The sequence below is a fragment of the Patagioenas fasciata genome, chromosome 3, assembly GCF_037038585.1.
Source record: "Patagioenas fasciata isolate bPatFas1 chromosome 3, bPatFas1.hap1, whole genome shotgun sequence".
In the NCBI taxonomy this organism is placed as follows: domain Eukaryota; kingdom Metazoa; phylum Chordata; class Aves; order Columbiformes; family Columbidae; genus Patagioenas; species Patagioenas fasciata.
This window is the reverse complement of record NC_092522.1, coordinates 69,960,497-69,986,083: the sequence shown is the minus strand read 5'-3', so window position 1 is coordinate 69,986,083 and position 25,587 is coordinate 69,960,497. Positions and strand designations below refer to the sequence as shown.

At 42.5% G+C, this 25,587-nt stretch overlaps 1 protein-coding gene across 2 annotated transcripts in view; it reads left to right on the top strand.

Annotated features, from left to right (window-relative positions):
- Positions 1 to 462: 462 nt before the first annotated feature.
- RSPO3 (R-spondin 3) overlaps positions 463 to 25,587 on the top strand; it is a 63,652-nt gene continuing 38,527 nt past the window's right edge. Inside the window, exon 1 of one of the 2 annotated variants that reach the window (XM_065834464.2) lies at positions 463 to 1,263. In XM_065834464.2, coding sequence (XP_065690536.2) covers positions 1,167 to 1,263 — 97 coding nt within the window. In that variant the 5' untranslated portion in view covers positions 463 to 1,166. Of the gene's footprint in view, positions 1,264 to 1,405; positions 1,540 to 25,587 lie in introns of those variants that run through there. The other variant, XM_071806576.1, reaches the window with a different exon arrangement.

The following is a 25,587-nucleotide window of genomic DNA, read 5'->3' as shown; positions in this document are numbered from 1 at the left end:
TGCCGATCCCACGGTAAAAAGGCAACACCGAAGAAAATCCCGAGGAGAGAAAGAGAGGCTGGAGACCCCCTCACCCCCCTCTCATGTCCCTATCTCCACTTCGAGCAGGGCTGTAGGGGGCAGATTCAGGCAAGGAATGGGGGGTGCTGTGCTGGGGAAGGGGCCGAGCACACCGCTCCGTCCCCCCGGCAAGTGGGGGGGCTGCTCCCCACGGAGAGGTCGGGGCGCGGAGCGCAACGGCCGCTCCGCGTGGGCCCCGGGAAGGTCGGCGCCGGAGGGAAGGCGAGCGGAGACCTCCGGGCGGGGGCTGTCAGTGAGGCTGCAGAGCCCCACCGCCCGCCCCGGCCCGCCCCGCCCCGCCGCGGGTGGCAGCGCAGCCGCGGGACGGGCGCGGAGCGGCGCCCCCCGCCCGATCCCGCCGCTGGAGGATGCTCGGGCGAGCCCCGAGGGGGCTCGATCGGGCTCGGGGAGCTTTCCACCACTGTGCCGGGGCTCGCCTCCTCCCGCCCCGCTCCGCCCCAGGGCTTGTCCCGTGGGGCCCCGCTCCGGAGCAGCTCCCGCATGAAGCCCGGGGTCTCCTGGTCGGCGGGAGGGAGAGCCGGGGGTGCTCGGCCCACCTGCGCCTGGCGGCTGGCAGTGCCCGTGGCACAGAGCGCGGCTGCTCCGGAGCCGCGGCGGCGGGGCTGGGTCCTCCTCCTGCCCCCCCGCCGCTCCCGCCCTCGCACAGTCCTCTCCCACCGCCATCCATCTACCGTTGCTGTCGGCACCTCGCCCGCCCGGCGCACACACGGGCGCGCACAGCCGCACGCACCCCGGCACCCCCACAACATGCTGCCGGCCGCCGGCCCGGCATGGACCCCGGCGGCGGCTGCTCGGCTTCTCTGCGCTGCTGACTCCTCTCTGAGGTTTGCGGCAGGTAGCGGGGCCGACTGTTGGAAAGTGTAATAGCAAAAAAAAAAAAAAAAAAAAAGGAAAAAAAAAAGAAAAAAAAAAAGCAAGGAAAAAAAAGCCATCAACCCAGCCAAGCCCTGCTTTGGATCTCAGTGCAGGTATTTCTGCTGCTGTGTTCATCCCTTGCCGCCTATCATCCCGTTTTTTTTTTTTTTTAAAGGAAAGAAAAAAAAAAAAAGAACGAAAAGGAGAAGTCGAACTGTCAAAGGGTTACTATGCAATTGCGACTGATTTCTTGTCTTTTTATCACTTTGAACTTTATGGAATACATTGGCAGCCAGCACGCCTCCAGGGTACGGCGACAGGGAAGAAGTAAGTGCGAAGAGATTTATACTTTGATAACTTTTACTTCCTCTCGTTGTGCTGTTCACCTGTCTGGGGGGTTCTTGTGCCTCCGGTGCCTTTGTGAGTGCGCTGGAAAGCAAGTCCCGCGTCCGCAGAGCGGCCGAGCGGATCTGCAGGCAGTTTCACTGAGTTGGAGGGATGAAGGCGACTTTTGATCTTTTTCTGCTCTTCTCTCACCTCACCGGGATGAGCAGACCTGGCTGCGGGAAGACCTGCGTCTGCTCCTTTATATTTTAATGTCTGGTAAAGGGGAACGTTCTTTCTTAACTCTTTCATTTTCCTAAAGGAAAAGCGCGATCACGCGACAGGTAACTTTTTATGCCTTGATGCCCTAAACGCCTTTCTCCACCCAGGTCACCATTTAGCGCCCTGGGGGAGAACGGAAAGAGAATACCTCACCCCAAGAACCAGCAGTACACATTATCGCTGTAGTTAAGCCTGGCACCCGCCGATGCGGAGTGAGGGACTGGGGTGCCGCGGTGCTACCTAGCCCGCTGACTTCCAGCCTGCACTCGCCACCAGTCATCTCGGTGGCACCGTCCGGGGAGCTCCTGGATCACCCATCGGCACTGCTCCGGGTCTGTGGCCCTTGCTTTTTTTAATGTTGTCTGGCTGACTGGTTTGTATTTTGTTTTTTAATCTCATGAAATGGAGTTCGTCCCTTCTGACTTGGCCAGCGCCTGACGGATGTAGCCTGGATCTGGGGTGGATGCAAGGAGGGAACCGGGAGGGTCGGGGCATTCTGACAAACGGGGGGGCGAGGGACAGTATCCGGGGATGCTGGCAGCATCTCCTTGGGCGCTGCCGTCCGGAGGAGGTGATGTGGGAGACCAGAGGCGAGGAGACCTCCCCAGCATGGGGACAGGAAGCAAAGTGAGGCAGAAGCGGGTCGCCCCTCGGGAAGGCGCTGTCCAGGTCGCTGGGGGCTGCAACGCGCGGACGGGCTCTGGCTCCGGCGTGGAGCTCCGGCGTGGCCGGCAGAACCGGGCAGCTCCGAGCACCCGAGTCCGCGGTGACTCCCTCGGCAGGGTCGCCGAAAAGAGCCCCTCCGGGGCGCTGAAAGGAGTCGCCGACGGTGGCGGAATATAGCATCGGGTGGCACCGGGACGTGCCCGCGGTCCCGCCTCGCCATCCCGCCTGCGTTGGACCCGTAGCCCTTTCTGCAGAGTGGAGGCATTTTCTACGCACCTACCGCGGAGGGGCTGTCCATGCCTGTCCTCTTTCCCTGACAGCTGCTGTTACCGAGGAAATGTCATAAACCACGGCAGCCTGCATTTAATCAGCGAGAAGTAACGGAATTACTTTCTCAGGGAGGGGGCGGGGGGCTACTATATTTTTTTTTCTTTTTGCTCAGCACTCTCTCTCTCTTGCCCTGCTTGGCATGGCTAGCCCTTGAAAGCCTCCTTTATATGTTTTGCCTCCTGCACACAATGTTTGATTCACCTAAAGTGCCCCTAAAGCGGAGCGGAGGACCAGAGAGACCGGGGCTCCAGCCCTCCCATCCCCACGGCCGCGCAGCGAGGGAGCAGTGAGGGCTAAGTAAAACATGTCAGGGCATCCGATTTATTATCCTTGGCAAGGGAGGTCTCCACAACCTCCATCACTTCCCACCCACTCCTTTAACCCCTGGCAGCCGCGGGCCCACAAGCTGCGGCTGCCCACCCCTGTGAGGGCACCCCGACGGAGGCGGGTGGAGGGGTTCAGCCCTGGGTCGGGGGCACAGCAGGGGTAGAGGGGCAGGATTCCCTCGTGGGGCGAGGGTCGGGGAGCGGGCCACCTCCGCCCGTCCTTTCTCCGGCACCTGGTGCGCGCCGCAGCGGGCCAGAGCCGGCCCGGCGGCGACCTCTGCTGTCCTCTGCGGCGGCGGGCAATCCCGGCGGCAGGTGCTCGACTCCGCTCGGCTCGGATCGGCACGGCCGCTGCCCCCGTCCTGGGGCGGGAAGCAGGTAGCCCTCCTGTCCCCGGCCGGTCTTGGTGCTGGGCGAGGGCGGCCGCGGTTTTCCAGTATCGGGGCTGCGCCATGTGCAGGTTGCTCCCCGTGTATGCGCCATCCCGGTTGGGTCTTATTTAGATCCCCCGTTCAGTAGCCCAATTTTTGGGAAATAAGAGGGGGAAGTGTTGGCTGAAAATAATTAGCTGATTGGTACAACTTGGAGAAGGTGCTGAGTACTTGCTCAAATTTTCTGGTTAAAGTGCAAGACTTAAGTTATATTCACAGTAGAACAAGAGGCTGAAGCATTACATCTAAAAAGAGTCAGAATGGAAATCTGTCTCGTTATTTTGACAGTGAAGACAAATAACCTTCACAACATCTCACCTGGACATGGTCTACATTGTCCACTGGCTGAGGTCTTCAAATCAGGCTGGTTGTAAAACTTGCTTTGGTATAACTAGTGATTATTTGTTGTGAAGCAAGAATTAGAGTCTCTATGAAAATTATCATAAAATAGGTTATGGTCACCACTTGCATCAATCATTTTGGCTTTAATAATCTAAGAATCGCTCTTAGTGAATACTGGAACCTGGAAAAAAAAAATGATAGCGTGCAGTTAAAAAGACACCTGTCAAATGTATCTATTGTATGAAATGCTTTCTTTGGATTTCTGTTTCTTTTGCACAGTCTCTAAGCATAAGCCCTAAGCCCATTGCTACAGAAGTGTTTTCAAATTTCCATTTAACCCATGTATTTTTAAATACAGTACAAACCACTCACCAGCAAGCAGTCAGTGAGCCAGTGTTACTTCAATTTGTTTAATATTCAAGTCCCTCATTCTATGTATTAAATTGTAGAGTCCCACATTTTAAGATAAAGGAATAACAAATCCTGAACTGAGTAATTCAGAATACGCTGGGCCAGACTCTCAGCTGGTATAAATTGAAGTTTCTTTATTAATTTACCCTACCAGAAGGACTCAGTCTTGAAGAATTACTTATTTTGTACCTATTGCCAAAGTAATTTTTAGTAGAAGAAAAGTACAGTCTACAGTCCGTTCACTCTTTAATCTCCTACTGGAGTTTCTAGTTTGAGCTTCCTAAATTTCTGTCTCATGATCAGTAGTAAATGCATATTTGGCTATACAGAGGGAAAACTATCCTGAAGTCCACTATGGGGTGCAAAGGATTGGGTCCATAATTAGACACAGCAGGCAAGATAAATAAAAGTTTAAAAGCAAACATGTAATTAGCAATGTGATTTGTTTTATTCTGATAACAGCAATCAAGATTAACAAATTAAGTTGCTTGTTCAGGACAAACAAGAGAGATTAATATACAGCCGAGTATAGATTAGCATACCAATAAATAAGAAGGTCTATGTATCTACCAGTGAATACAGTGTGCTTAGGAAAACTGTAGGATTAAGTCAGTAGTTCCAAAATATTTTGGCTCTGCAGGCCGCCACGAGCCGCCAACACTTAGTGCTGACAGTTGTGCACCTTTCTCATCGAACTTTTAACTGACAGAAATGAAGTATTTTTTGCTATGGGTCTATGAACGACCGGCAGACCATTTGCCTTGACCCTGGGGACTACCAGTGAGCCACAGACTAAATTTGGAAATTGTTAGAATAAATAAAGTGACAGAAAATTCTTCATTTGTACAACTCCTACATCCAGGAGTAGAACTACCGGTATGACCTAGTGGAACTGCAATTGGGATGTAGAACTATCATGATGTATATTATTGGTAGCTCATCAGTATCTGATGTCAGCAACTGCCTCCTGTGTTTTGCTGTAATGGTATGTTCACAGCACCCAGCCTCGTTCATTCCTTCAGTTGCTTCTGCGTCAATTTCTCTGTTGACACAGGACTGCAGGTCTTCCAGTATCTGCTTCTGGTCACGGTCAGGAGTAGAGGGCTCCACCCTGCAAACACTCTGTCTCTCTGGTTTGGTTTGTGTGCAGCTGCTTACAAATTCAAAATGAAGCAGATGCGTAACAGCCCGTTTGAAAACATAGATGTATAAAATACAGGAAAACAGGAGAGTACTGACAAAACACAAATTTGTAAAGTTATGTCTTCATCTTTTTTATGCCCTCATGGAGGGCGTCATTTACATGGAGGTAAAATGTCAAGAAAAGAGGAATTACATTATTAGTTAAATCAACACTGCATTTTGGAAGCAAAGTTTTGGTAGTTCACCGCTGATATCTAAAGGTATGTTTATGGCTGGCATGGCACAGATGGGAGTTCTACATAGTCTATATATAATATAGGTGTTCTTAGCAATCTTTTAAAGGAAGAAATAATTTTGTATCTGAGTGCAGTAATTTAAAGCAAAAGTTGAACAAGCAAACAGCCATTAAGTAAGATAAATCTGTCCTTGTGTGGGATTAAATTATTCAGCGTTAGTTCTCTTTCAAAGTACTTGTATGCCGCTGGTAATTTTTTTTCTTTGATGTTTTCATATTAGTATTGTTGGAGTTAATACTTTGCTAGTGACAAGTGCATCTTTTTTTGCAATGCAACTGTATTTCTCATTTTTGGATGAGATCCTCTTTGTTTCCAAACACACTGCAAAATTCTTATTGTAGTCATTAGAAACAAAAGCAGACGGAGAACTGTTTCATCATATTTCCATAAACTGTGAACGTATTTCGTTGTAGTGATGTCTTAAATAATTAAATATTAGAAAATCACTCCCCCTCGTTGAAAGCATTGGAAGTATTATAGGGGATAGCCTGTTTGCATTGGGTTTTTTATAACTGTATGTGCATGTAGATCTGTGCTTGAAGTATACCAGCTGCATGTGAAACAATACGCGTTATTATCCCAAGAGACTAAAGGTTGTTACAAACCAGTTCCCATTTCACACGTGACATCTGAAAGGCTGATAATTTCAAATTTTGTTCCTTTCAGCTGCAGAAGACATTTCTTGTACTATAGAAAATTAATGTTAAACTGTAAATACATATACTACTACAACTTCTCAAAGCTATTGCTGTAGGATGGTATATCAGCAGATATATTAAAAGTCCTATTTCTCTTTGCAGACAGAATAAAATATTGCTATTATTATTGAGATAGTTTTACAACTTGAACCCGCCTCCTTTGCTTTCAGTGGAGAAAGTCCCATGGACTTCACTGGAGCTGGAGTGGGTTCTCTTTCTGCAGGACCTCAGGAAACATTTTGAATTTGGAAGATTTCCTATGCTAGAGTACTTGCAAAACTGCATGATCCAAATATGTACAACCCCTATACAGGAAAAAACAGAGCTCTGTACCTTTCAAAACTATGACATATAGCCTACTTGGGAGGCAATCTCTTTCTTAGACATACGAGAAAAACAGCTATTTTACTACTTTCACCTATTGAGCCATCGGAAGTCAATAAAGTTAACTGAGATTAATTTCTTCTTTTAAGCTTTGTTATTAGTCTATCAAACTTTTTCAAATCCCTGGTCTGCTGCTGCTTCTTGCTGTGAATTTTTCACTGAAGATAAAGGAAGTTATGCTGAACAAAATCTGAGCTAGGATTTAAAAATCAGACTTATTCTTCATCTCCTGCTTAGCATGCTCATTTTGCTTTCTGGTTAATAAAGATAGTGTGCTGGCTTGACCATGGCTGTTTATTGCTAACATTAGTAAGCTGTCTATCATTTCTTATGCAATCATTTATAGACAGCGACTACTAGGAAAACTCAGCTGTTAAAACTATGGAGGTTCTTAAGAATTTTTTCCCCAATAGTAAATAGTATCTTTTGCTCTTGGAATTAAATTAAAAGTTGCGAAAGCCGGAGGAGATATAAAAACTAATAAAAAAATAATATTTTTGTGTCATTTCTAATTTTGGAGTCTGAACTGCTCAAAATCACTTTGCCAATTTTTTACCAAAATAATTCAAAACAAAGCAATCTTATCAGATGACAAAAGGCAGCTGAAACCATGTACATTTCTACACAAAAGTCTGTCTGTCTACTACTACCACGAACAATGTTGCAGATAAAAATATTCAGGGAATATTTATTAATGGAAATCATGTTATGGCTCTCAAAAAAAAAAAAAAGAAGAGAAGAGCTATAGCTTTTTTTATAAATAGTTGAATAACTGAGCTTCTGGTGATGGCTGAATGATTATGACGTTTTGTCATAATAGAATTTAACAGCTTTTATTAATGACCAGTTTGACTCTGTTTTTGTTGTTAGCGGTGAGCAGTGCAATGAGCAACACTACTTAAAAAGAAGGAACAATTGTACTACGATTATACGGTAGCTGATTAATAGACATTTTTTTGTTTCGATTTATAGACTATGAGCTATAGAACCTGCATTTTAGAATGTTAGTATTTACCCGTGTGATCAAAAATAGCACCCACTGAAGCAAAGGAGCCACGAAATGTATATTCCTTCAGCGCTGCTAGACAAGAATTCGGCTGTGGGGACCGGAGCTGAAACAGGAGAGCCGTGAAGGGGAATCTCATCTTTGGCTGTGGTGACAGCACTGAGCTCTCCTCGGCTCCGAGCAGCACCCCAGCCTTGAGCTCCACACAACAGAGTAAATATGGGGAAGAGCATAAAGAATGCATATAGTGATACTTTTAAATGAAAGTAAAACCCTGAATCACAGGTCTACACTGAGTTTTGGTAGCGTGCTGCTACAAATGTTGTCCTTTCAAGCTTGTTATTGTGTGTCAGTTTTATGTCCTGACACGTTTCATGATTAAACTCGAAAGTTCCTTGGTGGGATTTCAGACCTTTGATACTTCCTGCAGGGTAATGCAGATTTTGGGGCACTGTAAAATAAAACAGGAGCTCATTGACGCATGTTGGAACAGCAACGATGTGTGATTCCTGCCGCTTCCTGTAAAGTGCAAGGGCAGACACAGCAAAGCTCAGATCCAAGAACAGGACTTAGGTGCCTAAGGGGTGCCTAGGGTAGGATTTAAATACCTGAGTCCCTCACCTTCAAAGCCCTGCTTAATTGCTACCTCACTCTTGACACATGGGCATTTCTCAGAGGTTTTGGTTTTTCTTACATGAGAGTTCAGCTTATTGACATTGAGCGTCCACCTGGCATCAGAGACTTCTGAGCTCGAGTCTCTTCTGCACAGATTTTAAGAGTTTCTTTTAAAGAAACCCTGGGTAAAAAAGGAAATAAATAAATGATAACAAATAGTAAAAATAACAATACAAAATTCTGCCACAGAGAGCACAGGACGCTGCAGGCGATCGCTTACTGACAGTGGAATATAGTCATGTACACGCCTGCTCCCGCACCCGCACCCCTTGAGCTCTTTCCTCTTCTGTGCTGACTGAAATGGGTGCAATCAAATGACCTATGATTACAAGTAAATTCAAATGATAAAAAGTCAGTTTACTAGTGCAGATCAACACTGGATAGAGTGATGTTAAGTAGAAGAATTAATTTAACATAGATTTCCAATTCCTGGATGAATATTTTGGCTGTTAATGTTTTGGACACATTAAGGGTAGCAAGGCTGCTGCCTCCTTCTTGGAGTGTTTCAAAAGAACAGAGTGAGGTTTCCTTTATTTTGTTAAAAAATACATTGGCTTGCAGGGCTGGATAGCAGTGCCAGGCACCTAAATCCCTCAGGAAGCTAGGATTTGAGACCGTTTCTGAACCCAGCATTTTCCCGTGACTAGGCTGAGTATCCCGTGTTCAGCATTCTGGTTGTTGTCTGTCCATTTTGAAGGCAACCAACTCCTCCCACCTATTCAAAGGCAACTTAAATGCCTCACTCAGGGCTGCCAACTATACTTTGATGGAGGGCATTGCTACACAAAGCAGGGGTGTTCAGAATAGCATAAATCCACTTCTCTCCAAATAGCTCACCTGGTGCACAGCTTCTCTGATGATAGAGTTTTGGTGGGAAGCTACAGCAGAGGTAGGGCTTGTGCCCTTTTTCCTCCTCTCCCCTACAAAGTAAGACTCTGTTTCAAGGGGAAGGAAGAGAAGGTTCTTGTGTGAACTAGAAACCTAGGTGCAGCCAGCTGGTGGAACAAGCTTTCTATTGCATTTCTGGACTAACACTTACAAACATCCACATGAAACAGAGATACTAAAACCTGACACTTTAACATGTTTATGAAGTTTATATATGTTATCAGCAAATGTAATACTCCCAACGGGATTTATTACAGGTTTCTTTAGCAACAACATTTTTTATTCATAACAGCTCAACTGGTCAGAGAGAGGAAAACAACCCGTTTCTTCAGAGCACACCTCCCACGCACACTTGCCCAGCATTATTGCATTGCTTCTTCATGAGGATTACAAAAACCAGTGTCGGCAAGAGTTTCATAACATTGTTTCCTTTTCCTAGAATGTTCATAATTAATTTCACTTTTTTCTATGCCACTGAATAAGGAGTTGCTGGTTTTATTTTACTTTATGTTACATTGCCGAGTGAAGAATTACCCCTCCAAAATAGAACCAAGTGAGACCAAAGGATATTTATTTAACATGGAAATCAGAATACATTTAGTAAATAGATGGAGATGGATGAAGATTCCAGAAAGTTTTAGTATAACACAGAACTGCAAATAATCAACTAAGATGAGACCTCCCCATGCTGGGCACAATGGCCACAGATGTCATAAAATCTAGCAGATGAGATCTTGGAGGCAGGAAAGATAAATAAATTACAAGACTTGTTATTTTGAAAAAAAAACCAGCTTCTGTTTTGCAGTCCAAAATGAAGTCACACATTCTTTTTGTTTGTTTGTTTGTTTATGTTTTATGAAGAGTTGAGCAATTAACGAGTTTCAGAGTTGAGGGTGTATTAAAAGTGAAAGTAGAATTCTGTATGATAGAATAGAATTTATAACTTGTGCTATGTCCTGGGCAAGCATTTTTAAGCCCAAGCACATTGCTTTAGGAATGAAACATCTCAAATGTGCAATTTCAGCTTCCCATTGAGGGGAAACTTCAGTGGTATAAGAATTTATCAGTAGGATTCAGTTGTGAGTGAATGTCAGCAGGAGGACATCCACATGGCTGTCTAGGTCACATATTATTTCCTAAGAGAAGACCAAAGTTATTTTGAGGAACAGGTAAATATAAAACTAATTTCCCCTGGCCAGATTGTGGACAAAAATATTTCCCTTTTTCTGTTGGCATCTTTTATTTCTGATAACAAGCTATACAATTAGCACGATTTGAGGACGCTTATTCTCTTCCATGATTGGGTACCATATTCTTTCATCAAGAATTCACTGAAAATAATACTAATAACAATTTAGACCCTCATCTTATGTGTAATATATGTCTTAGAACAAGTAAGCTGTTATGTTAATAATTCTGAATTAGGTATATTTCAGGAACTAATGTAACAAGTGGTGACATATATTATGGTTGTGTGGTGTTTTAGAGGTCAAAGTGGACTCTGTCACTCCATGGATATGAAAACTATGGAGGAGGTTTCAAAAAGGCTTTCTTTTACAATTTTTCTATGTACTGTGGCTGATGAACACAAGCCTTCCCTAGCTTTATGGAGGTTAGAAGCACTGTGTGGGGAGCAACCTGAGAGGGGTGTCTTCTTATTCCTATTTGCTAGGATCTGACTGGCCACAAAGGAAATAGTAAACCGTACCCTGTTGAGATGAGGACAGACTGCTATTCACTGCTTCCTGAAGTCACATGATTTCCCAGCTACCCTCAGTAAAAATCACACCTGAGTCCAGAAAAAATAGATTAATCAAAAGAGAAGTATTTTCTTGCATTTCCATGCTTCATTGATTATGTAAAAAAGGAGGATTCTAACCTTAACTACCACAAGACCAGCAAGCATTACGGAAGTCAATCCATAATCCTTCCTGACACCTTGCATAATTTGTTGAAAAATGAGTTATTAATCTATGGAACTTTCTGGTCAAGCCCTTCACTCTGGTTCCCTGACTGACTGTGGTTACTGCTGTATGCACCAAAAAGGGCCTGGGTTTTTCATCTGGAAATCAGCAGAGACCTTGGACACATCTTGTCCAAAAGAGATCAGACACAGAAATTGCAGTACTACATATAAGAGAGCTTATTCAGAAGAATCTTCCATCTCATACTCCCTGACTCCTACAGAAGCCTTCTCTGGCTTATGTACTTCATACCCTGAAGCCTCCTAAGCCTACAGTTGCAGTCCTAGAGCTGGAAAAACTCCTTTACACACTCTGTGGCCATGATCTACTAAAAAGACCTTTTTTTATCATCAGCATATATAACTTGACATAGGTGTCTGAAAACCATAAACCTACTAAAGTGCAGGGTGGTGTTCAACACTCTTCACGAAATATTGACAAAATTAATAATTTTTATGTAAAATACTATGATATTTTATAAGAATAAAATTATAAATAACACAAATATAAAAAAGAAATTAAATCATGTAAATGTTCGTACATTTGGTCTTCTCTCCATTCTTCCCTACACATCAATATCTATATCTGTATATACACATTCACACACATAGACAAAAATTCACATAGACACAAACAAGAATTCAAGTTCTTTTAACTTCAAAGTTGTCTTAAAATATAGGTAAAAAGGATAGTGATAAGTCCAGTCAGAACAGGTTTTGGTTCAAGCTACACAAAGCCCTTTGGTTTGTCTGAAAACTCCATCTCTTCTCCCAGTGTTCTTATGGTCTGTTTGGTCAAGGAAAACAAAATTGTCAGTTTTATATAGGTCAAATCAAACCCTAAATTACAAAAAAAAAAAAAAAAAAATTATATGGATCTATGGATCCTTCCCTTTTTGGTTGTGTACAGATGAAATCTTTCTGGCTTTTCATATGACATGTATCACCAGGGTAGAAATTTTATGTAGCCAATGAAGAGGAAAACAGTGTTCCTTAGGCTGGGCTCTGGGCAAGAGAAATGAGTAGTTCTAGCAGAACAGCATCTTTCCTTTCACCCATGATAACCCAGCAGCACAACTATTGATGTTCCTAGGGGGATGTCTGTGTGTGTGCCTGTACGTGCGTGTCCGTATGTATGTCACTGCGCCTGTGCATGTGCTGACGGAACAGCAAGGAGAGTTAATATTCCTGCCTTTTATCAGAGAATAGAAATGTCACAATCATAAGTACATGCCCAAGTAACATGAGGTTTTCAATTAGAGTCTCTGCATTGTTTTTAGTGGGAGTCATTTTAGGCAGAATAAACATCTCATAAAGGTTAAGGGATTGATTCTGCTTCTAGTTACAACTCATGTCAGGAAGAAAATAACTCACAGAACTCTGCCAGCATAAAATTTGCATGTGCTTAGAATCCGTCCTAAATTTTTATACAGGCTATTTAGAAAATCCACGATAGTTGGTGGGGGATTTTTGTTCTCACTCATCAAGAAAAGGAGCAGCAACGCAATCTGCACTTCTCTTTGTAAGGTGCTGGTAAAGGTTGGGAGTGTATTCTACAGTCTTTTGTAAGAGAACAGCTGCAATTTGCCACTTAAAAGTGTGGGAAGGATAATTTTACTGCTTTGCCCATGCTGTACATATTTACCCTGCCCAGCGCTGTGCTCATGAGCTTTCTCCTGTTTTGTCATCTGCTCAGTTGTGGTTGTCAAGCTTCCCTCATCCCTCTTCTTCTACATATATTGAACTCGGGCACTGTTTCTCAAAGTACTAACTGAAGTAATTCGGAGAGTGACAAGATACAGCAAACTAGAGCACCAAAATGAGTCAGCACAGGGATAGACACAAAATCCTACATTGTCTGAAGTGGCAAGTGGTAGAGGAACTCTAGATCAACTCCATCAGCCTGCTTGACGTAATACAGGTATGGTCTATGTCCTTCTCACTATCCATAATACAGCTGGATCCAACCCAAGCCCACTGGAAACAAGAACTAGCAGGTGAATACAGTGAACCAGAGCAGACACACCAGAACTAAGAAAGCTGTATGACTGAATTTTTAAAATAACTTTCTTAAATGTTCTTATCACTCTGTCAATTCCTACTCATCCTTAGTGTCACCCCAAAGGAACGTTCCCATAGTGTGATGTCTTCCTCATTCCCCTAATAGAACCCATAACCAAGCTTCCTCTTCGGCATACTTTCTGCTTTTGATGCCAAGCCACAGGCTATTGCAACTTATGGTTCTGAGCCCAGGGTATTGAGGAGAAATGGTGGAAAGAGAATAGACGCCTTTGAGCTGTGGTGTGATGACTTGATGATAGCAGTGGGTTTCTTGGTGAGAGAAATGAAGCAGTAATAGTTTATTTGATTTACAAAGACAGATTGTAAAAACAAGCTATGAATCTTTGCATATACAGAAAGATGTGAATCCTTGGAGCATTTGTCAGACATGGCCTGGTAGAAGTAAGGAGGGAGCTTGAAAAGTTTGTATACTGTAACAGAGTACATAGCCCTGAGGTCTATCGAATACAAGAATACGAAGGGTGGAGTTTGGAAAGCGGTGAACTATTCTGAATATGTCAGTTGATATCAAACATGGCTATTGCTGTTTGACCAAGCATAGACATGAAAATATTCACCATTTGTGTACTGCTCTCCAAGCAGCAGCACAGGACCCTTCAGGGACCAGCAGAAAAATTTCCCTGTTTGCAAAATATACGGGGAGAGGAAAGTCCCCTTTATAATGCTTTGCATTTCCCCACAACTTTGTCAGGGAGTGCCATGATGGATGGCAGGGCAACCAGTCTCAGTTTCATACAATTTACAAAATCATCCTCCTCAGCTGTAGAGCGACGCAGTGTTGCAGAAGGGATTGGCAGCGGAATTCATCAGCCGAACTGCAAGGCACACAGCGCTGTTTGCTGCACTCTAGAAGCAATTCCCAGCTGTCGTAATGGCTGATTGTCCTAACTTTCCCTATGCCAAGCCCTTTCTTCAACACATTTAATTCCTCAAAGCTCTGCACTTCTCTATTCTCTCTTGTGACAACAGTTGAATAATGTCTACAAATGGAAATATGTACTCCTCCTCTTGGCTTGCTGTGGAGCCGTAACCCCCTCCCCCAGTATATTCAGTCTAAGTGGATTTACAGAGTTAGTCTGGCAGCTTCTGAAATAGAAAACCTCTGGTTAACAGTGGAGCCCAAGCACTGCTCTCCTTATAGGCGGGTCAGTGCTTCTGCTTCTCTCTAAGATGGACTCCCTCCGATGACGTGGGGACGGAGGAGATAACACATCCCATCCAGCCATCAGCCTCTTGCTGAGACAGCTATCACCACTGCCAGTTCTTGAAGGTTTTACAATGCGTACAGTTTCAAACAAACATCAGATGAAAGCAATTTTGAGTCTAAACGAAGCACGGCCAGGTTTGCATTGGTGATTTATTGGTGAAAGTCATCAGCTCCTATTACCTATTTCTTGAGCCATCCAGTTCTTTGGCTTCCAGCCATTTCTAGGGCCTGATTCTGTTCCTATTGAAGTTAATGGGAGGTTTTGTCATTGATTTCAATAGGAGGCATTTAACTTTCCAACTTTCTGTCTTGTAGAGGCTTGAAGTGCTTCCAGGTTTCCATCATAGTCTGCGGTTCTCCTCTTTAAGTCAATTGGACATTAACAGATTGCCTGGGCCCACACCTTTGGATATAGGAAAGCTCTAGATCTGATTCAGCTCTCACTCACACACCAGCTTTGTACCTCAGCGGAGTTCCTCCTGATTTATACTGGCAGGAGAGCAAGGTCCAACGTTACTTATGCCTGGGTCATTGCCAGCAGACCATGAAGAGAATTCAAGTCACTTGTTATCCCCTTCCCTGCACCTCTCAATCACAGCATATACATATATATATATATGCGGATATATTAGAATCATCTGGACTCTTTTTAAGTTATTCGCCATCGATACTGACTTCAAATTCAAGTTTTAAAGTTGAAAAAACAAAGAAGAAAAAAGAGCCAGAAGGGAGCCAGCTGCAAGGGTACTCACAATTTTCATCAGTCTATGGGACACTCCTAACAACATATTTTACTACTTTGTAGTGAACTTTCTTTGCTTCTGCCATAAATACATTCCCTATGCTGTAAATGAATAGCTTGCAAGCTCAGTAAAGTTAATATAGAAGAATAAATCTTAACTACCTAATGTCAGGTCAGAAATATAAATCTTATCTAATATGCCAGGTCAGAAGGAAAGAATACTTTTAGCTGAAAATAGCAAATACTTTCCAGTGCAGAGTAGGAACTTATTTTTCTCTTTAAAAAAATATGCTGCCCCTAATAAGATGAGTTGAACAGTCTCCTTTTAGAATCTCCCAAAGAAAAATAAACACATAGAGCAGAGTTAATTTATAAAATGCTCCAAAGTTTATCTTGGCAGAACAGTTTTAGGCAGTGAGATTTCTCTCTCTCTCACACATGTATTCATACACATGCAGATGCACACACACACACACACACGTCTCAAAATTAGGACAGGCCCTTACAACAGCAAATACTAGAGAAAACTTCTATATCCGGACAATTTTGCAGATACTTATTCAGGTAAAGCTCTTGTTTTCATATTAATGGAATTTTTGCCAAAGCAAGGCAACAATCTTTCAAGCCTTTTTGTTTAAGTACAGGCCTGCTGTGCCACAGCAGGAGAGAGCAAGTCACGCAAGTGCCTCCTGTCTCAGGTCCCCCTCCCATGTGCTGGCAATTCTGTGAGCTGTAAAGCAGCAATGCAGCCACCGTCCCCTCCTTCCACCTGTCCAGGGCCCCACTTGTTTGGCACAGCTGGATGGCCTGGTGGGCGACCTGTCAGACAGCTGATGATGACACACAGGTCCCTCCCAGGAGCCACAGGCTCCCACTGTTGCTCATCCTTTCGTTCCTGCTCCATACCTCTTTCACACACATCTTGCACATCAAAGCCAAGGCAACTGCGGAGACTGTGGAGATGGAGCCCACCAAAGGCTTTCTTTCAGTCTCATGGGCTCAGCTATATTTTTCTTCTATATAGTTCACGTGCCTGCAATCAGTCTGTGCTGGGGAGCCACAGCAACAGGGGAACACTTCAGGTTCCAAATGAAACAGTCAAGAGCTGGCCAAGTGCAGGGCATGATGCAACCAATGGCAAACAGCATCGTGCCCTTTGCTGACACCCCCAAATAGTTTGGGGCTGCTCTACCTCTTGCAGCAGCCACGGGCCTTTCAGACACTTTATTTACCTCAGGGTCTGCAAAGCAGTCACTTCCCTCAAGATTAGCCATACAGGCAGCTTTACGTGACTGAAACACAACTCAAGGCTGGTGAATGCACAATTCTCTGGACCATCCTCGCTCAGTGCCACCAAGTTACAGAATGCAGACCCTGACTTACTAAAACACCACAGAAAAATGCAACAATGAGTGGGTTCCTTTTCGTCTCTTTTTTCCTTTTTGGCTGCTGGGAAGTTGCCAGTAATTTCCAGCATTTGGTCTAACAACTGTTCTACTGTAAATATTTAGAAGAATCCATTAGAGATTAAACACAGTGTAAGTAACTGCTCCTAAGTGATAGCTCTTATTAATGTTTGCAGCAATAGGCGCTTTACAAATGTGTATGAAAGCCCTACCTCTAGGCTGCTTGTAGGAAAGGGCAAGATAGAAGGCAGCAGCCAGAACACAGTGTAATTTGAGCATCAGTGTGTTATCATTATAAATAAGCAGTGCAGAGACAGCATTCTGTAATGTGTGCACCATGCTCACAAATCTTCTAGACAGCATCGGGTAGAGTATGCTATCCTGTCTAATGTATATGAAATTATCTGTATCAGGCTGCAAAAAGTACTCAGAGCCACAGTTTGGACTTCCTTTCCTTTCTCTGGTCTGCCCCAAAAATATGGAAAACAAGCAAACAAACAAACAAAATCCCCTACTCCCTCCCCTTCCAAAATGTAGTGACAATCATCGTGTATTGCAGGGAAAAAGACAAGCATTGTTCTGGTGGAATTTGTAACTTTTATTGTATTCTAAAATTATCCTGACTGTATAGCATCTAAAATGTTCACTGTGCAGTGTGACAGTAGTAGAGATGAATGCTAACACTGTTCTGGGGTTGAAGATGAGATACCTGAGAAGTAATGCTAACAGAAGTCACTTTTCAGTGGACTCAGTTTTGAGGATAGAAAAGGTTGTATTTACAACAAATAGAGATGAATAAAGATACAGAAACGCATCTACACTCTAGCCAATTTATTTGCAGAAAAATACATTGTATTCTAGGGACACATTGAACAGTAGGTATTTGTCTATGTGTGTACATACTATAGCAGAATTTTCTATCCCAACAAAAGTTGGTGACACTGATTTTTTTTTTTTTCTCATTTAAATTACATTATATACCATCAGTTTGTGGTGAAGTAGAATGTGCTGGTTCCAACAGAGATGAGGTAAAAAATGGATCACAAGTCTTGGCTCCAGTGTCCCCCTTGCACTGGTTAGGTTCTGCAAGCAACAAGGCCTGGGGCTTATCCAGGCCAGCTTTCCTAGGGTAATATGTCTGATACTCAGGAATAATGCATGTAAGGTATTGGTCCTCACTTTTTAAACTAGCAGTTCCCTTCTACTTTCTTGTCCCCTGCCTTAACGAAAATGTCTAGATAGTTTCTAGCTGTTATCTGTGTTGTTTATCCTTTCATTTTAGTTCCATAGCCACCTCTGACCTTTCAAACCTGAGTCAGTATTTTCTGTATGCAAGTTTTGATCTTTACTGAAGAAATATTATAAATAAAAGCAAGCTGCGTAACTGAGAGAGTTGGGTGTGAGCTGCTGAACAGGAACTTGTTGACCTGTTGAGTACTCCCATCACTAATTGTGATGTCTTATGGAGTTGTTGGATTCAGTGTCACAGCAGGGAAGAAGGATGAAACTTGTCAAGGTAAAGTTTGGTGCTGCAGGTTGCCCAGAGAAAGAAAAGGGGAAGATACAATGCTTGCGATCACCTGAAGCAGGCCTTGGCAAGATAAACAGAAAGGCTGGTGGCAAAAGAAGTTATTAATAGCCTCCTCACTAGTTCAGATGTTGGGCTGGTGTCAAGAATGAAGAGGAGGGTAACATCTGCTCCAGCTTCCCCTCTACATAGTCAATTAGCACCCAGTACGAATGAAGTAAATGTGTTGTTATCACCAGTTCCCAAGCATAAGATGGACTTGAAGCATAGGCAGAGATGTGCCTGCCTCCAGTGGGTGCAGTACATTTTTCAAGGTGCTGTTGAGGCAGGGCCATCTCAGACGTTCAACTGAAGTCACATAATTGTCTGACAGAGAACAGCTGTCACAGGGTGGGTTTGGCCTTGTGCTACACATTGTTCATGTCCAAAGCAGGAGATAGAAAGCCATGAAGTCTTCTTTAGGCCTTGGTCTTTCTGAGCTGGTTTATAGGCTTCCAGGTGCCGACACTCTTCCACCTCTAGAGCCAGTAGCCAACAGCAGGAAAGGGTGAGGGAGCTGTCCTGAGCTCCTTGACAGTGTCAAGAATGATAAGCGTCAGGTAGGATGTAAGGCAATTTATCTTCTGTACCTCCACGTGTGCATATATGGGAGATTCAGGAAGTCAGGCAGAAGAGGTGTTCATGCTCTAGAAAAGCTACAGAGTGGCAGACTAGATGGTGTCTTCAAGGAAGTGGAACATTAGTTAGGAGTGTTCCTATGATAGTGAGCTTGGATAGCTCAGAGCAACTGGAGCTATTCTGCACAAAACTCCCTTCAGTGACTGTATTCACCTTAACATAATAACGATAAGAAGCAGCAGCAAAAACACACCTTTCAAAAACTGTACAAATATAAGTTCATTTTTCATAATAAACCTCTTGACAGGTTTGCAAGAGGGCATTTTCATAATTTTTCAAAAAGTGAAAAGGACACAGATAAGTTATCTTCTAAGACCAGCCAATAACAGTGATCTCATTTTAAGACACACAGATCACTTGCAAATCTTGCTGAATTCCAGGCGGTCAGGCCTCTTATGTACCTAAAGGAACAAATCTTCCACTGTATAACAGAGCTCTGTTGATTTTTACAGGGCAGTGACATTTGACCCAAATAAATAATTTGACCATCTGCCTTGACTGAAGGTTTTGAAGGCATAAACACTAACAACTGAACTAGTCATTGGACTAGCAATTCCAAGGCCACCTCCTTTAAGGCAGAGGTTTAAGATAGTTCAGATGGACTGAGCCCTAGAACTTTCTGTTTGCCACCACTGACTACAACATCTGGTGTTCCCAAACACAGACGATCTCCTTCTCTTTGTCCATAGAAAAGTTAAACCCAACAAGACCCGTGTTGACACTTGAGGAGCCTGGACAGCTGCTTCAATGATCCTCAGTGCCTACAACCAGGGGAGATGAATCCCAGCATGGGTGGCTAAGTGCAGGCATCCTAATTTTTAAAATTATATAATCTTTCAGAGGTGCTAAAATGTAATTGAAAGGGAACTGAACCTCCAGATCTTGTAGTTCCTACTCTGGAGTCACACTTGAATGTTCAAGGGCAGCAGACATTTTAATTATACAACGTTTCAGAGGGATTGCTGGAATAATGTTTCCCCTGGAGTCTGTGGTGCTGTGGGCCATTCCCACTTATCTTACAATGCAATAATCACCATTAAAACAATTGTTTCTCAAGCATAAGCACACGCACTTTGAATGTTAAACTACTGATTGAGAATAGAAGCACTTTACAGCCACTTAGCCTAGGTGTGAATGCATACCCTGGGGAGAAGGGGAATCCAGCCCCGCACTTTGAGAACAGGAGCCACAGCACAATGAGGATGAAAGAAAAGTGTAAAAAGAGAGGCTATAATAACAAATGTAATTTTTCTTCTTCTGCTCACACCCATGCTGGCTGAGGGAATATGCTGTTTAAGGTAATGTTGTCTCCAAGTTCCACACAAGACAGCATTTTAAACACTCTTCTGAGATAATAGTTTGAAGAAACAAAGTGGAATGTATGCTATAGTTCAGAAAACACAGGAATAGTGAATAATTTGGCTTATTATTCCTTCTTCTTTTTGAAAGAGAAGTATTCTATCATTTCACTCAATTTTGCATGAAACAACATTCCATCTTTACATCCTCTTTCAAATACTAACTTATTAGTGCTTTCTTAATTTCCTGTGATATAGAGAATAAACAGAGGAAGATATCACATTGCTGAAGAATTTTAGATACTTGTTTATGTTTTAAAAAATGAAAAGGTACCAATACTTTTTTTCTATTTCGCCAGTAATTTCATATGAATGCTAAACTGTGTTAGACAAGTGGCTAAGACACAGACAGAGAAAATTATGTGAAATCAAAAGGATACTTTCTTGAGATTCTCCCCCTCTCTATCCTGCACAAATATATCATGGTAAAATCAACAAGTCTCCCACCATCTGTTTGCTTACACTGATGCCTCATCCAGCAGATATGCTACATTGAAACCTTATGAGACATAAAAATCCAATTTTGTTCATAAGGCAACAATGTGGAGTTTGTTTTAAGGAAACTGAAGTTTATTTTATTTCTAAAAACTCCTGTGAAGCAAGTAGTTCTCAAGTCACAAAGAAAATATTGGATCATCACCCTATATTAAAAATATGACATTTTTATTTGCCTTTATCCACAATTATTTCATTCCCTTTTTTCATGTCATCAGAATCAGATTCATGAACATAATACATCTCACTGTGAGTAAGAAAACTATGATATTGCTGATGCTGTCTTAAGACAAAATGCTAACAAATGGCTGACTTGCCAGTGCATGCAGCCTCTAGCCAGGGGTACAACGGTGAGGGATGTCTGAAGGTGCCTGGCAAAAACTGTAGGACCCTATCAATGCTTGCTTTCTCAGGCACGATAACTTATGGTTAAAATACAGCATGTGTTTAGAAAGATGTTTGGCCTCTTTTTTGAAGCATACATGTGACTGAGATTATACTGCCTCCCTGAGACTGCTGCAAAGATTTAACTATCAAACCTTTCTGAAATTTGTCGTGGATAATGCAGTTGAGACTCATTGATGCCAATTTCCAATCTTTGATCCATTGCATCTTTACTTCCAGTAGCAAACAGCTTTATAGCGTCTGATATTTTAAGGGGAGCACTAATTACAGACTGACCTTTTTTTTTTCCATCTGGAGAAAGAGGTGCTGTTGTAGAGTGTGCCTCAGGCAAGGTTGGTTTTGGAGAAAAACTCCACAAAGTTAGATGCAGTTTTCACTGCGCTTTTTTATCTCTAAAAACAGGCATCACCAAGGCTTTAATGTATCTGATCTTAGCCCTGTTCTATGCCAGTGTAACTCTTGTGGTGTTAAACTTTAATGGAGTTGTTCTTTGCTTATTAAGTCATAACAAAAGAACTGGAGCAGGGTCTGCCACAGTGTTATTTGTATGTTGTGATCAAGCAACTATGTTCCTGATGGAACTGAAGATCATGAAGACATCTCAGTGCCACTTTCCCTCATGTCTGTGCCCCACCTGCTGCCAGCAGTTCTCGGGCGTTGTGTAACATCAAAACACTTCAAAGCTTAGAGATCTTCAGAAGAATAAAACACCAGTGAGGTGATGCACTGACTCTTCCGAATTCCTGGTACTGACCTATTGCTTCAGTGTGGGCACTGGGATGGCTGTGCCTCCTCCTTGCAGAACAAGGCCAATAGCAATCATGCTGGGTTTGCTGGTAAGAGATACTGTTTCAGCCCTAGATGTATCCCAGATTTCTTAGTTCAGTCTAGCTATAGGAGCTAACAGGCCGTGCATTCCCTTTCTTCTCCAAATGTCTTGTTAAAGAGCTGCTGCAGTCACCTAAGAGACAGGTAATATGACCCCTAAAGCATTTACTTGAGTCATGGAGCTGTATCTTACTTGATTGCTATAAAGTGCCCCGAGGACCACAAGGTGAAAGGTCCTACAGAACTGCACATATATTTGGAATCTTACTGCTACTGTTGCTATTTGGTTGTGTCGTATTGTGGGGTTTTTTTAAGGATGGTTGAAGTCACAATATAGTTTGCAATAATTATATTTATTCTCTCTTTTACATGTCTGTGAAAAACTTTGTAATCATTTTCTCTGATCATTTGGCCTCCTTTTCACTTGGCTCGCCTTTGAACACGTCTTTCTAAATTTCTGTGAGAACACCTTTGTTGTACTGTCTTTTTTTCCATATGGAGTGTTACATATGATGTTGGTATGGAAAGTATTACATAGTAAACAGCAGATTTAAGCTGAAAAGGATACTTCAGAGATTAATGAGCAGGCTTTGAGTCTCCTTATATTGGACTCCAGTTCGATCCTTACTGAAATCAAAGCAATCTGTTTTCCTTCTTATTAGGATATAGTTTAGTAGCCTCTCAAAATTATTTAATAATCTCAAAGTTCAAAATCGTCGTATTAAAAAAACAATGAAATAATAATCTGTGTTGGCTCTCTTGCTGAGACACAACTAATTGCAAGCACTCTAGGAATCTTACTCTCAGATATAATGGCAGTTATTTAAAATGAATGACCATTAATTTTAAAAAGTTAATGAATAAAAGTAACACCAGAAGCCTTTCATAAGCCTTTTGAATTCACATAGCTATCCTTTTCTCCGCAGAACTAGGGAAGAGAATTTATTTTTTAATATTTAAAAAAAGGAGAAAAGAATAATGGTTTTGCTCTGTGGAACACCATGAGAACATAGTCATTATGTTGAAAATATTTGATATTTTATTTTCTCTACTACAAAATTACCTAGAAATATGGGAAACTTAAAAAATGAAAAATTGTTTAAACTTTGAATTAGTTAACAGCTGAGAAGTTCAAGGCATTATTTTCAAATTCAGTATGTTAAGAGTTAGTCCTTTGTCTGCTTCAGGAAGATACATGTCTGCTACGAGCACAAGAGCCTCTATTCAAGAATGTGTCCTTAATTTTAATCAGGTATTTAAGTCTAATTGAAGTCAAGGGGTCTGTAACACATGTGTGAAGGTATCCATATGCTGATGTGCTTTTTCACATGGGGAGGAATTTAAGCATGGGCTTACATAGTAATTGTTTGGGTTTTTTCTCTTTTGGGTCTGGATATGCAGAAAGCAGCATAAAAGGCAACAACAAGCATTAAAGCTTGTTAACTTGGTACTCAATATAGAGGAGAAAAAGGACCTTTTATTTCCCTGAAATTTCTGACCTTTTTTGTTATTTTTCTTCTCCCTGTACTCTTTGCTCACCAACTACGGCTCTCATTTGCTGTGGGCAATTCCCAAAGGGAACATTCCTTCCTGGAGTAACTTACCCAGCTCTTTTCTTTAATTTACAGCGAGTACAGCACCCCGTGTAGAATGCATAGCAGACCCGTTGGCTGCAAGCCAGTGCTAATAGCATGTTTTCCAATAATCTAATCTCTTCAGTCACAGAGCAGAAATCAGAAAGTTAAAAGACCTGGCTTCTCAACTTGTCTCAGTCCTCCTTTGCAATCCATGCATGGAAAAGTTGTGCGAGTGTACAATAAATTGTTACCACACTTGCACCCATGACTTAGGAGTTGGTTCATAACAAACTGACATATATGAGAGAATAGCATACAAAGCAAGGTTGAATGCGGTGCCAGGAACAGAATCACACACAAAGGCTAGCGTGAGCAAAGAAGCCAGGAATTTCAGCCAAAGCTGAGGACATATTGTAAACATCCATGAATTAAACACCTCAACACTCCTAAGAGATAGGTATCTTTTCTCCTTTGCAGATGAAAGAACTGAAGCCCAAAAGTGACAAGGTCAAAACTTTAAATTTTGGCTCTAGAAATGAAGCAGCAGTCCTTTGAATGGACTGCTAAATAAATAGCTGCATTTTCAGACCTCTGACCATCTGCATCTTCCACAGGCACTCTGAAAAATCAGGTTATGTGTGTAGGAATGAAGCAAGAGATCAGTTGTCTCACTGGAGGCCCTGGGTTTGAAAATGTAGATGTCAACACTTTTAACTTTCCAATGCTAGAAGGCTACCATAAGCAGGCAACTTCATCAGCCTTCATATTCAAGAATCCCCAGCTTTCTCCAAAAGCACATAACTCAGTGGTGTTGTTATGGAGTTTCCAATACAGGAAAAGACAAAGTAAATAAATGTTTGATGTTCACCTATTGCTTTTATTTTCTTCCATGCTGTTTGTTGCTTTTTTATCTGTACTGGACTGTGTGTATCACAGAATCACAGAATGTCCTGAGTTGGAAGGGACCCACAGGGACCATCAAGTCCAACTCTTGTCCCCAAAATTCACACCATGTGTGAGTATGTTTGCTTTGGGGGTGGGGAACTGATACCATCATAATAATTTTTCCCAGTTTCTAACCTTATGCAGACCTCTGGTGGTCTACAGTTTACAGGTTGATAACTGGATCCATCATTCTACCCCAGGACAGAAACCCCTCTATGTACAACTCTGCTTGCTGTCACCGGGGTGTGTACTTGTGGGGAACTGCTACCTCTCTGTGTGAGCAAACTTCTTGACTTGCTTCATGCAATTCAATGAGGCCAAGGAGTCAGTTAAGAAGGATGCTTTCTTAGAAGATCATAGTTCAACCTCTCCTTTCACTTCTTGCTTTTTGGCATCTGCCAGTGTCATTTTTTATCACAATTTTTGCTGCAGCAGCCCAGCATTTGGAGTGGTGTTGTTGCGGCCATCTCATATCCGAGCCCTGTCTCATGGCAGCTCAACGTGGTGCCGCAAGCCACTAGCCACCAGTGGAGCTGCCAAATATTCATCATATTGGATGCTTTAAAAATAACTGCTGTGATTTCATGTTTTTCTAATATCTAGGGGATGTTTGGCTTTCACCGAAGCCTGGCTAATTGTTGGTATAACTTATATTAGACAGTTCTATTTCTACCATTTATTCTGCATCAGCTCAATTATTTTACAGCATGACAAAACAGAACTGAACAGTCCTTTCTTCCTCATTACTGGAGTTATTAGAAAAATGTTCTCCAATGGAGCACTGTTGCAAAGTGTTAAGGTTATTTTGCAAGCTAGCTAAGGCATCCGACACCTGAAAAAGCAGCTCTCTCAGGCCACGAAATAGCAAATGGATCATTTTGTTGTGCAGCAGGCTGGATAGGAAGAGGTGTCACACAGATTTTTATTTGCACGTGAAGCATAAGTTAAAAACACACCCTCAGGATGCTACTGTGATTCAGCCTAAGTTATGTGACTCCTACCACTCTTATTGGTGAAATATTATACTTTAGCAAAAGCATATTTTTAAGACCACTTGTTCAATTGTATATAAAAAGCATCAGATACCACTCTGAATGTGCATCGGCAATACTGAATAATATATCAGACAAATAAAAAACAGTCATCCCTAAAAGTTACAGTTAACTATTAATCTTTTAAAATGCTTTTGTCTTCAGTTTAGGTTAAACTGGTTTTAAAGATGCATCAGGCTTTTT